Genomic DNA, 13,637 nt, shown 5'->3' with positions numbered 1-13,637 from the left:
AAGTGATCATTTTACCCAGATTCATAAAACATCTGGATTAGGATACAAAATGTTTGTACAGGTTGAATACTGAGGGATTTTTTTATGACAAAATGATACATTAGTGAAAGTAACTTCTGCCACTACATTTGCTATTTGACAGTAAATTTTTCTTTTATTGAGTTTTTTATCACAATCTTTCCAGAAATAATTAAACTAGTTCACCCGGAAACTGAACCATTTACATCTATCTCATGTTTCATAAAAGAAAAGATGCAGGAGCTTTGATTCATTAAAGAAAACTGTTTTTATTCAGATGTAAAGACATGTGATGGATAGAATGAGACAAATCAGGAAACACGGTCATATAAAATAAAGGCAACAAAACAGCTGCAATAAAATTCATATTCAACTTAAAAAACAAACAACACAAAACACAGTGGAGTTACAGTATTGAAAGGGCTTTTCTAAGATTCCTACAGATACAGCAGAGGGAATGAAGTCCATGATGGCTGCAGATCACAACAGTCTTCCTCTGCACTCGGTGGATCCACAGCAGCAGAGCAGCACCTTCCCCTCCACACTGCCCACCTCATAGTTGTAGTCCCAGGTCAGCTCTGTGCCGGCCCGGATTCGCCTGCACAAGGACACAAGTTAGGGCTACAAACACCACAGAACCTGCAACAAACTTAAAATCTGTCTCAAAACTCACTTGCTGGCAAAGAAAGCCACCCAGGGAAACCGTAAGTCATGTGTGTCCACAAACACATTCTGGACGAAAAGGTTTGGACTACAGCTGTGCTGTAAGACAGAGAGGACACAGAGATGATGAAATTAAAGAGACTGAATTTAAGTGACCTGAACTGAGATCCTTTAGATAACACTTACATTGAGGTAACGTCCAAGGTTTCCTTCCAACTTGGCATCGATGATGTAGCAGGACTCCTCGCCGTCAAAGAACAGGCGGGTGTTTTTGGGAGCGTTTTCCCCACCTCCTCCAGTCGGCCCTTGATGTCCTGTTTTTCCTCCCTGGCCTCCCGGCCCTCCTCCGCCTCCAGGTGCACCTGTTTTTACCATCATCCCATGGCTGCCCTTCAGGGCGATGCCTCGAGTTGATTTCACTGCCACTTGCTTCTTAGTCACACCTGAGCCAGAACAGCAGCAACAGGAGGAAGCAAGAAAGAAAAGAATGAAGAGTGAAAACTGCAAAATCCAAATAAGGAGCACTATCAGAGTGGTGTAGATTCAAGCATCTCTTCTCGTTACCCGGGGTGACTTTTTCTTTCTCCTTGTTGTCGTCAGATCCAGAGCTGATGGTTTGAACATCATCACTGTCAGATAGAGTCATCACATCCTGCTTCTTTCCTGTTTCTGATTTCACTTGACTGAGAAAAAAAAACAAACACAAAATTTATCTTATCAGATATCTAACCTAAGGTGATATTCTTGATCACTGAGTTGCAGAATTGTTGGTAAATGAAATATGCTTAAAATCAATCAGTCCAACACACCTCTTGCAGTCTCCGGATTCCTGTGATGGAAAACAAAAAAAAAATTCCATCATTGTACAAGACGAGAAAATAAGAGCCACCTTTTACAATCTATCCTCTTACAAAAAATAATGTATCTAAGATGAGAGTTCTGATGAGTATTATGTTTTTAGCTCTGTGTGAGACACAATCATTTTAAAAAGGCTGTGAAACGTTATTCTTCCTTTATCTCCTCTGCACTGACCTTCTTCAGGCCCTGGCTGGTTAGCCAGGAAGCCACTTTGCTTTTCCCTGTCTCCTCTGGCATGGACGGTGGCTTCTCGTCATCCGTTCCTTTGGCTGATGCACTCAATCCATCTTTACTGTCTTGACTCCCTGTGGCAGGAAGGGGAGAGGGTGTGTGAAAAGACACTGGCCTCATAGCAGGAAAACGCTGAAGAATTTTCCCAACAATAAGAGCTGTGAAGATATACTAAATACACTAAAATGCCAAGATATAAGCTTCAACTTACCCTAAAAGTCACCAAATTTGGCACGTTGGCACTCACTCAACAGATTTCAGATCAGAGATGCAAGGAACAATTATGTTCCTTCTCAATTAATCTATAAATTATTGTTTGAATAGCAGATAGAGCAGGGAGAGCTCCTGAAGAGGCCACCAGCTCACCTTCCTTGTTGACCTTGACCTGACCACGTGTGGTGTAACTCCTCCACACGGAGCTGGACGTGTAGTAGTTGTCCTTCACAAACGTGTCGTCTGAACTGTCACTTTCATCTTCGCTCTTTGAATCCTTGTCATCGTCATCATTGCTGTCGTCAGATGAGCTTGGACTTCGGGCTGTGGCAAGAAAAAAAAAAACCCCAGGGAAAATCATGTGAAGGAGGAGGATTGTAAAATGTCAGCTGGGGTCAAGAGCACAAACACATCAGTCTATTAGGGACAATGTTTATCTCTCACCTTTTGAGTTGGACTCACCCTTCTTAGGCGGTCGCCCAACAGGGTTAGAAGACACCAAAGCGGATGGTTGGATTTTAATCCTGGAGATGTCCACGCCGCTCCCCTCGCTGTCTGAACAGTGAGCCTCACTCTCATAGCCCTCCTTGAAGTTCTCCACACTCTCTATGTGGTCCAGATTAGCGAAATACTCGTCGCCCATCTCTAGACCTTCTTTGTCAGCAAAGTCGTCCGTCAAGATTTTACCTGTTAAAGAGGAAAAAAGGTTAGAAAAAGAAGAGCGAAAAATCAAGTCATCCGTCATTCTATTGTGAATAAACTGATGAAGATGTCTCAGTTTGTTCCCTTTCCTCACCAGCATAGATGCAGACAAAAGAGCCCTTGGCCACATCATCCAGACAGCGGATGCCCCAGCCTTTGTTCTGGGTCTTGAAGAGCTGGAGACGAACCTGCAGGCCGTGCTGCACCAGCCGGTTGGTGCACATCTGAGCACAGCATTTGCACCGCTTATTACATTCGTAGATCCTGAGAGAGAGAGAGCAGGCAGATAATGGTATCTGAGACAAGACAAATTAGCTTTTATATTCAACAGTAATCATCTACTTATGAGGTTATGAGGGCTGAAAGTGAGTTAGTCTTTCTGTAGTAGTGTGAGTACGATGTCTGACCCTGTGGGGAGGCACTCCTCTAATCGTTTGTGTAAAAATCCAGCATTTGGGTTGATCTGTGCCCCCGGTGTACAACCTGTAGCCTGAAGGGTCAGCTGGTGGCAAGAGCATTTGGACCTGTAATAAAGACACAAAGACACGTTTTCAGAATATTAATAGTGGGAGTAATATGAAAAATGGTGGGTCATGGGTGAGCAACTTTACTCACTTGTCTCGACAGCCATCAGTGCATTCACATCCAACCAGGAAGTCTGAACTGGTGTTGATGAATACTCCATCTTCAGGAATACGTTCTTTACCTTGAAGGGAGAAGAGGAGAGAAGGATCAATTAGTCTCTCTGCAACGACTTATCCCACAGGGATCTTTCAACGAAGGTGGGGGAGCAAACGGCAGCTGTAATAGCTCATTATAATTTTATGTATTTTTATTACGCTTTGCACATAACCCCTGCAGGTGAAGTGGGAAGCTAAGGACTTGCAAAAATAGCTCTCCGACAGCTCAAATCAAGACAAAAAAATAACAATTTAAGAAAAGGGAAGAAACAAGGGAATCAAACATAAATTATATTGAAGTCATGGACATGTTTTTTTCCAGTCCCATTGTATCAAAGTCCTTTGTGTGAAGTATCCATGTGTACAAACTTCCTGTATCTACCTACCCACTAGAGAGCAAACTAATGCCAAGAGTACACTACACAATATCAGTCCACTTAAAGAATTAACAATACAGTGAGCCCAGCTAATAAGCTAAGAATTGAGGCAGCTCTGTCTACTTTGCCGTCCAACTCTGAGAGAGGTGTGTGCAACAAATACCCCTTTCACTGGCAAAAACCCCATCAAGACCCGCTAACATGTGTGTTGAAGTAAAGACCGTAGGTTACTTTTCCATCCGTCTCTTCCATTATCAGCTCCGGAAAAACGATGTGTCTAATTCAAATAATCGATTAAAACTTTTTCAAACAGGTTTAATGTCTACTGGACGTAGTCTGATGAGTTCACTGCATTTCCGACGCAGAAAATAGAGTGAACCGAAATCAACCTCTCTTTTGTTGCTTTCTCATTGTAATTCTTACTGTAAGCTACTTTAGGAGGCGGGGTGGAATCGATCTCGTTGACGCAGGAGAGTGGGATGTCCTCCTTTCCCCCAGTGATGTCAGGAATGTAATAGTATGGCCTCTGTGGCTGGAAGGGCCGGTCCACGAGCACGTAGGGGTCCAGGCAGAACATCTCTAAGAATATAAAGTCACAGCGCGTCTGGAAGAGGTAGTGCTGGATCTCTGCCATGTTACGGAGGCAAAGCCCACACGGAGCCTTGTAGATCACATGGAAGGACATCTGAGGGGTGGACATGCAGAAGACAAGAGTTTTACGATTCAGTTTGACAGCAAGGAGGGACAAAAAAAGAAAAGTTTCTATTTCAGGTTAGGGAGAAACTGGCTGAGTGCTTCATTATCCACTTCTCAATTCAACTATGAACATACCTTGCGGTTGACTTTGCGTCTTCCCGTCATGCGTCTGAAATCGTACAGTAAAGGTGTGAGAAGGGGGTTCTTTCCTCGGTGCATGTCTGATTTAGCAGGCCGGACTCGATTCAGACAGGCGGGCTGACAGGTGTGTGCCAGGTAAAAGATGCGGTCCGTCGGGGCACGGTAAGCAGGCTGATGCGGGATGGTGGCCATCGCGTGGGTGATAGGAGGGGGGACGGTAACCAGAGGCGGCCTCTGAAACGGCTGCGTGAAAGTGGGTGTAACAGTATTTGGGGCATTCAACATTCTTCCGCTATGGATTGACAGAAAAAAAGGAAAAGACCAGTTTAAAAATCACTTTTAACGGCACTTTTATTTTTTTCCGGTGTCACAACTTATTCAACCATATAGTAAATTGGGCTCACCTAGGGAGGGTGCTGGGACTGGAGGGAAGAGACTGCATGATTTTGGAGGCATGAGTGCCTCCCACCCCAGGGACAAATGGAGAAGTGCTCTTCTTTGCCATCTGATGTTTATTGCTTAAAGACAGCAAGGAGAGAAAAATCAGTCACCATCAAAAGTCTCCTCTCAAATCATTGAAGTTTAAAACTCCATCAATCAATGTATTCTAATGTAATATTAACAACCCATGTAACTAATATGTAATGTGTTTAATGGGAAAAATCTCTATGACTCATTTGGAAGCATGGGTGCTAGAAGTTCAACACACTTACTCAACACGCTGTGGGGGCTGCAGAGCCTGCAGTGGCTGCAGAGGCTGCAGAGGCTGAGGGGTTTGTTGGGGCTGTTGGGGCTGTGGGCGCTGTGGATGTTGTGTTGTCGGTGAAGGCTGACTGGGTGAGGCCTGCGGCGTTTTGACGGGAGAGGCTCCAACATGTCCGTCACTGGTGTATTGAACGACTGGACCTTTACTCCTCAATGCTCCTGTAGGTTGAAAATGACAGGAAGAAGTTACATTTTTCATATTTTCTTGTATTACAACACCCAATCATAGTGGATAAAATGGGCCTTTAAATCACTTCTTAAAACCCACTTTAATAGACTTGCTTTCATGTGAAGTCACCCTCTTTAAACTGATTTTTCATCATTCCATCTTTCATTCCCTTTAATGCTCTTAGTCTGTTTTTAATTCCTCCCTTGCGATGTCTTTTTTCTTGCCATCCATTTCAGCTTTTATTTGTTATCTTTAATCCATTTAATGTCCTTTATTCTTTTTACTGCCCATAAACTTTTTGTCTGTTCTTAATTCCTTTGATGTGATGTCGTCTTCTTGTCGTCCTTTATTGATTTTATTCTTTCATTTTCTGTAATTTTGCCCGTTTTATCGCTTTTATTCCTTTTACTTGTAATTAATCATATAAACTTTTTGTGTTCTTCACATTTTCTGTTGTGCCTTCTCGTTCTAACTCGCCATAGACTCGGCTTCCTTGTGTTTGGAACTGTTGAGTGCTTATTCTGTAATATTGTCTTCCTGAGTTTCCTGCCTTGTTTGTCAAAGCCCTTTGTAAACTCTGGTGCTATATAAATAAAGTTTATTATTATTATTATTATTATTTTGACACCAGGACAAAATTTAAAACAAATCTCTTAAGACAGGATCGAAAACTTTTTGTGAAGGCTACATGCATGTGAGTGTGTATGTTACCCATGTTAGGTCGTGTCCTCTGCTGTCCAGCCAGCTTCTTCTCCGCGGTGTTGGCGGTGGTCATCTTCAGGTTGAACATTGGCTCCAGCCTGGTGGAGCCTCTGTAGATCCACTCACTCCTTTTATCATCCTGGTCAACACAAAACAACACAAGTTCAATCTTCAACTGCTGTACTCAGGGCTCCACAGTAATGGTTGCCAGGTTGGCAGCAAGTTTGAGAAACAGGCTACAAACTCATTTTAACATGTAACTGGGGGTACAGCAAAACATGTACCACGCAGTGATGACAATTTAAAATATTTGTTGCATTCGCCATAATTTAATATTGCTGAACCAAACATGGCGAGGTGATTTTTTGTTGTTGTTTTTTTACTGTAGGGTTAAAAGTTCGACCAATCGTCAACATTACAAATGATGTTCAAACAAATTCATCATCCTGGGACACCGTCCAGCTGTGAGATCATCATAAAACACGTATCATGTAGAAAAAAGAGGAACCGTTTACAAACTAAGCTTACCCGGTCTGCTGGAGCTCCATATGTGGTTTGGTGCAGCTGACAAGCTGATGTTACAGGCATGAGCGATGTGATAGATGCTAATTAGCCTGGACTTGGTGTGTTTAGAATGCTAACCTAGTAAGTAGCATAATCTATTTATGCTACTTTAATAAACAACACAATGTTTGTTTGTTTGTTGTAGATGAAATATCTTGTTTTGGGGAATGTTTGCTGCCAGCTGTCGGATTTCAGAACAGCCCGCTAATCGTTAACCGTCATCTCACGTGAAGACGGCGTCACACAAACTCCATTCAACAAACGCTCAATTTAATATGTCTCTCTGGTGTTCTCAAGTAAATGCACTGAAAAACACGTTGTAAGATTTCTTTTACTTCGGAAAACAGTTCTGTTTATTCAGTATATGTCTAGTCCACTAAACAGCATTTAAATAACGTTAAATCCGCTGTTTATTCGTCCACCTGTATTTTAATTACATATTCTTAAAAAAGAGCATGCTACAGCTTCTCATAAGTATGTTCAAGGCAGTCCTCTCATATTGATATTAAGCCTTCAGAATATTCTCCTTACCATTTTTCTTTATCACGAATAACACTTTCCTTTTGTGCAGTGGTTAAAAGCAACTATTTACTTTCATTCCACTTTCTATCTCTCCTCAACTACAATTGAAAAGGGATGCCTCCTGGGCACGACCAACTGGGAGGAAACCTCTGGGGCAGACCAAACACTTGGTGGAGAGATTACGTATCTCATCTGCCCTGGGAATGCCTCAGGATCCCCCAGGAGGAGCTGTGAAGCACGGCTCGGGAAAGGGACATCATGAATACCCTGCTTAGTCTGCTGCCACCACAACCCACCCCCAGACAACCAGAAGACAATGGATGGATAAACTAAGTATATACATGTGCAGCTGGAATAATTATTTGATTAAAGAATTAGTTCTATGATGAATCAATTATTATCCAGCACATTTGTTTAAACTCCTTTCTGACAGCTGTCAAACTAAGTGAATTATATTTCTTTTTTTTGATGCCAACATACCAAAAAGAGGATCTTGACCAAGCTTCCATCCACCTCCTCCACTTTGCTCTTCCACCAGGTTCCCTCCCACTCTGTCTTGATGATCTGTCCAACCTTTAGGAGCACCATGGGCCTGCTGGGATAGGCAGTGATGTACTCCTCGATGAAGTCTCGGCATGATGCATCCTCTATGTCCTCCCAGGTACGCTTTACTGTGGAAACGAATAATCTCATGCTTTTATTAACAAATTCATATGATTTACAACTGATTTTTGGTGTTTACAAGAAAATGAGCACTTACATGGACGACAAACTGGGAAGAGCTCAGGTAGTGTCACATATGAAGCATAGCCATCATCAAAGAAGATCAAAAACCTGAAACACATACAACAAAAGATATTAACTAGAGCCTGATCTGTTCACTTGTTATAGATATATTAGAAATATTTAATGTACGAGGACATGCAATCAATATCCATTCTTTCACTTTATTGATCTAGCTTTACCTCATACGGTTCTTGTTGTTGGGCATCTCTGCTACTATTCCAGCGTAGAGCCACACCAGGTTGCCGTCCTTGTACTTGGCGACTACACGAGCCCCAACATAGAGAATCTCCAGGGTTGGGTTATAGTCGAAAGCCACGTGATTTCCAGACAGCAGACTCTTTCCTTTATCAAACTTCACTTTATACTTGAATACACCGTTTCCTGAATATAGACAAGGGGTGTGACAGCAGATCAAGAAAAATCAAGCACAGAATACATAAAATCAATAACCTAAAGGAAGACTGAATTATCTGGTAACACACCGACAGGGCTGATAGCAACCAGGGTGCCTCTGTGCCAGGTCTTGGTGCGTTTCTTTCCCAGAATGTTCATCCCGACTCTGAGCTCATCTTCTTTCATGTTTGGGTTTGGCTGGGTCATGGACTGAGATGGAACTTGGGATACAAACACTGCCGGCACTGAACCCTGAATACCTGGATGGTAGAAAGGCCACACACAACTTTAGTCTCAAATATAAAATACTCTGACAAAGGTATGATGTTCACTAAAGTAAAGTATACATGCTCACCTGACTGGGATGGAGGCTGTGTTGGAGATCGTAGCAAAGGAGCACCAGGTGAAGGCTTGCTGACCATTTGGACCAACTTCTGCACCTGCTGGGAGGTTTTCTGGATAGCTGCAGAGGCCTCTTTTACCTGGAAAAACCCTCTTTGTAAGCATTTCCACAAGTCTGTCTCAGAAAGCAGCTGTTAATTTAGCTGGAAAACAGGACTATGTAAAGCCTGGAAGAGCTCTTTTCGAGCCGTAGTCCATATTTCAAATTTCTTAAGTGTGTTTTTAGACGGGGCAGTAGGCTGCTTTTTGTTTTTTGGGGATTTTTTATTTTTCTACAAACTCGCCACCATTGTGAAATCAGAAAGCGACTGCCCTTCATGGATGAACTCTTGGATGCTACTAAGTGGGCTAACTCCCTCCCAGTGACTCACTCCTGCTGACAGTCAGCAACAACAATTCAGCACATCTAAACTCCAGCTCAGACCAGCCCACAACAAACATTTATCAATGAAGTGTAAATAGAGATCAAATAATGAAGCTTTTCTCTGTTCTCACCACTGGATCTTTGCCAAGAGCGACGGGCTTCTTTGGAGGAACCACTGAAACATCGTATGGAACAGAAGAGAAGCAAATATTTTAATAACCCGACTGTTATCACGTTGTAGTATCAACAAATGGTAACTTCTCGTAAGAAAGTAGTGTGACTCACAACAGCCAACAGCGATGACATCATCATCGTCGTCATCGTCTATCTCAATGACCTCAGAGGACAGCAAGCCTCCTCCGCCTCCCTCATCCTCTGAGCTGCTCTCGCGGTAAACAAGACCGTTCCTGTGGTATGTTGCCTTCACCAGTTTCTCACACTCGAGTATGGACCTGAGGAAGAGTGGGGAGAAAAGTGTGAGCCTGTCAGACCCAAACAAGTACTGTACAACTAGAGACACACTGATCGCATCCTGTGGATCGAACATGATGTCTCCAATCCCATTTAATACAGTTTTTCCAACACAACAACACTTTTGACTACAATTTGAGTTTTTACACTGTAAAGCAAAAGACTTCAGGAAAAGGTTATGTGATACTTACTGGTTGGCATCGTTGAGAAGCTTCTCCGTCTTTGCCTCTTCTTCTTCTTTCTGCTCCACCCATTGCTTGAGCTCTGTCAGCTGAGCCTTTTTCTTCTGCACGATCTCGCTCTTCTCCACGGCCTCCTCAATCCACTTCCTCAGCTCATCCAGAGAAATGCCAAGCTCTTCCTCCAGACCGGGGTCCCAGCCATCTACCTCCATTCTGAGGAGAACAAAACACAAAACATTGAAACAATGAAACATGTAAACACCAAATTTAGTCATCTAAACTTGAATCTGCAACGTCTCACTCATAAATAATTAACTTAAAGTACTTTTAGAGCCTGTATTTGGCCAGCTGCTGTAGTTGTTGCAACCAGCAGGTCACTCTGGTGTCAGATTAGCAACATTAAGGAAATATGTCATTCATTCATTTCATCACAAGTTCGCATACTTGATTTAGTATACTAACTGCCACATTGTGATGGGGTCGCACTCACAATTTAACTCATGGTATGATACGATTCACAATACGCATCCACGATAGTGATAGTATCACGCTACAGTGATTCTGTGATCATCAATACACTGTAATATAATTATCTTACAATATGTAACAGTATCTCTCTGAATGAAGAGTACAAGATAAGCCTAAAAAGTGCAGGAATTAGACATAAAATGAGATGAACAATGAATAAAAAACACACCTCTTTATCACACACATTATAACTTGTTCATGTCCACGTGTGACAGCATTCAATGTTGTTGTCTGAAGTAAAATAGCCATAACCTGGCAAAAGGCCGCACTGCCAGTTGCCACTTGAAAATGTTTCAAGAAAGGTTACAATAATGCCTCACTAAATTGTTTTAGATGTGTTTCACTTTCACAAGTTTCACCACTTCATGACTCCTTGTGGTGTACACTTCTGTAAACCTAATGTAAATTGTCAGAGCACCTGCATGTTTTAATCAAAATATTGACATTTAGCAGCAGTGAATCAATAATCATCTCACTAGAGAACATGATGTTTTTCAGTATCAATATTTTGTCCCACTGCTAGGTTTTTATATATGGCAATATCAAAACATATCCTTATTAATGACAATAAAAAAATGAACTCTTTTTTATAGGTATACCATGATGATGATGATGATGGTGATGATGATGAACCCTGCTGACAAGACTGACCTGTTTGCATTTGCATGTTTGCAAAGACTCATGACAAATGCATACTGATATCTGTCAGTGTATATCACTATAACAGGAAACAAACATATCTGCAGTGCATGTTTCCAGTGCAGCAAAGGGCTAGTGATGCTGACTCATCTGTGTGATGATACTGCACATGGAGGCACTGAATCACTGTTTCAAGCATCGGTGTGTGCAGTGCAGACTTGAGATCATCCACTGTGGATTTGAGATGCAGTTAAAACCTTGCACATTAGACAGGGTGACACATGAGTACAAACTACTGACTGTAACATGTTGACGTTGCCTTTGTTTGTTTTGTGTTTAGCAGACAGAGACGCGGAGGCTGATGGTTAAAGTTAACGGTGCAGCCAAAGAAATCATTGAGAAAATATGTTAAGATGGTGCTGATGTGGCACACAGCTAATATATACCGCACACATAACAATAAGCATTTCTAAACGCAATATTAAAGCAGTGGGAACAGAGTAACGTTAACCTGCTAATGCTCTTTAGCATAAGGGACACTATCCCGTTGAATTAACTTCATCTGGATAACTTCCCCTTTTATTCCCTGCTGACACTGACTGTTAAACTATCCAACCATCACTTCATTGATACTTTAATATCACACGTTCAGCTGAAAGACAACAAACTGACGCTTTGGTGCAAGTGAGAGCAGGCTAGCTCGTTAGCCTAGCATTAGCATGGAGAACGTCTCATCTGCTGACTGACTGCTGCAGGTGTGAGGACCACAGACAACACCGTGCCCTCTGGACGTGTCCTCAAACACAAATCTGACGCCAGCTGCATTTAGAGACAGCACCCGGCACTCACCCGTCGCTGCTCTCCATCCTGTCTGTTCGTAAATGTAAATGCTGGCTAGCTAATGCTACCAGCTAGCAAGCAACAACAAGGGGCGCGTGCTTTGCATTCCAGGGTATCCGGAGTGGGCGGTGTTGTTTCTGCTCTGCTGGGTTCTGTGAAAGCAGAGAGCTCCGCTCACACGGTTTATCCAGATATGTAAAAAACGTGCACCTGCAGTACGTGATGCTGTGCACATGTAGGACAGAGGCGCCTAAATTTCTCATCATTTTACCAACACATTCATGTTCAAGAGTACTGAAACAAGCTCACACCAACACACATGATCTTATTACTGTCGTTTGTGGTTTTTAGCACATTTGATCTCAATCAAGCTCTGTGATATTGCATGTGAGACTTAATTAGGACTAACTGTGGCGACATTAATCAAGCAATTGGCCCTTTAAACACACTTCACATATTCTGATGAGTATTTGACTCAAATTAGTTAATTAACTAGCAGCTTTTTGGAGCTAAACATTGAGCCTCTGAATGCTTTCTTCGTTTTCATGACTGAATTGACTGAATAAACAAACTGACCTTAAAGGAAAATGCAATTTTAAACTGTTTTACTTTGTTTATGTGGCGGACCCTGCCACCTTTCGAGCTTCAAACAGTGTTCTGGGGACATTATTTTCCTCTGAGAACAGCTTGTTTATTCAGTTATGGGAAATATAACCTCTATTTACACTGTAGATATTCAAATTCTCAGTTTGAATTTCTTCTCCAAAACATAGTGCCCCTTTAACAAGACTTTTTCTCAGAGAGAGACATGTGTTGCAGGTTCTCACCATTTTCCCATTCTAGTAGTGTTAATCAGCTTTTTCAGGGCTGATACCGATAACGATTATTAGTAATCAAGGAGTCTGATAACTGATAAATTTTACTAATGACAATTTTATCAAGTATCGCACTTAAGTACAATTTTGAGGTAGACAACTTTACCTGAGTATTTTCATATTCTGCTACTTTATACTTCCACTGGCAATTACAGACAGAGAGAGGATGTTACATCGGCACCAAAGTAGCACATTATTTTATTTTATCTGCCATCTCACACAAAAAAGTTGGAAAAATGCTAAATATCGGCCATGATGACCAGCCAGGCTGATGATCAGTCTATCACTGGTATTGATTACTATTAATATTAGTCATCATTTATTTCTATTCGCTTTAAAAACCACTGCCCAAGAGCAGGATTCATGGTGCACAAAAAGAATCTGTACTAGATGAGGCTGTCTTTGTGAAATGACCTACTACTGATGAATAACAACACATGCTATGAGTTAGAGAGGGTTTTTTCATTCGTTCATTAGTCACAAGCAACTTGCATGAAAGTTTGTGCAAAGGCTCCAAAACATTGTGTGACAGAATTTAGGGGAAAGAGCAGAACATCTGTTTTGCATTATATTTCCATCAATGAGAACCCTGAAACATCTGTGCCGCATTAGCGAGGAAAGGAGGGCATTTACTTTAGTCCGAATCAAGCTGCTTTTCACAGTGTACACTCTGGTACGATGGAGGGATCACACTTAATCTTTAGGAGTCACCTCAGACTTTCTGTCCTTTATAGTTCACGTCATTTGTATTAGTGTTTCAGTGCATGGACCTGCAGGTATTGCTGTCTAACACCAGAAAGGCTTACCTGGATAAACATTAGTATTTAGATTTCAAGATTTATGAAGTTTCATTCCA

General features: G+C 41.9%; 1 protein-coding gene across 2 annotated transcripts; it reads right to left on the bottom strand.

Annotated features, from left to right (window-relative positions):
- Positions 1–276: 276 nt before the first annotated feature.
- setdb1b (SET domain bifurcated histone lysine methyltransferase 1b) lies at positions 277–12,052 on the bottom strand. 2 transcript variants are annotated; one of them, XM_073485753.1, is made up of 25 exons: positions 11,916–12,052; positions 9,909–10,112; positions 9,532–9,698; positions 9,378–9,421; positions 8,836–8,962; positions 8,570–8,740; positions 8,267–8,468; positions 8,062–8,135; positions 7,782–7,972; positions 6,225–6,354; positions 5,293–5,503; positions 4,984–5,097; positions 4,574–4,871; positions 4,166–4,427; positions 3,301–3,391; positions 3,093–3,209; positions 2,780–2,949; positions 2,446–2,670; positions 2,137–2,307; positions 1,714–1,844; positions 1,491–1,510; positions 1,246–1,364; positions 868–1,124; positions 692–780; positions 277–616 (listed from the first exon to the last, which is right to left on the bottom strand). In XM_073485753.1, the coding sequence occupies exons 1-25, from the start codon at positions 11,930–11,932 to the stop codon at positions 499–501; spliced, it is 3,720 nt and encodes a 1,239-aa protein (XP_073341854.1). In that variant the 5' UTR covers positions 11,933–12,052; the 3' UTR covers positions 277–498. The 2 variants fall into 2 exon arrangements, with proteins under 2 accessions (XP_073341854.1, XP_073341852.1); XM_073485751.1 differs by having other exon boundaries at positions 2,428–2,670; positions 11,916–12,051.
- Positions 12,053–13,637: the final 1,585 nt, after the last annotated feature.

This window comes from Pagrus major, chromosome 17, assembly GCF_040436345.1.
Source record: "Pagrus major chromosome 17, Pma_NU_1.0".
Classification (NCBI taxonomy): Eukaryota; Metazoa; Chordata; class Actinopteri; order Spariformes; family Sparidae; genus Pagrus; species Pagrus major.
Note: the sequence above shows the minus strand (reverse complement) of the source record. Positions and strands in the feature narration are given on the sequence as shown.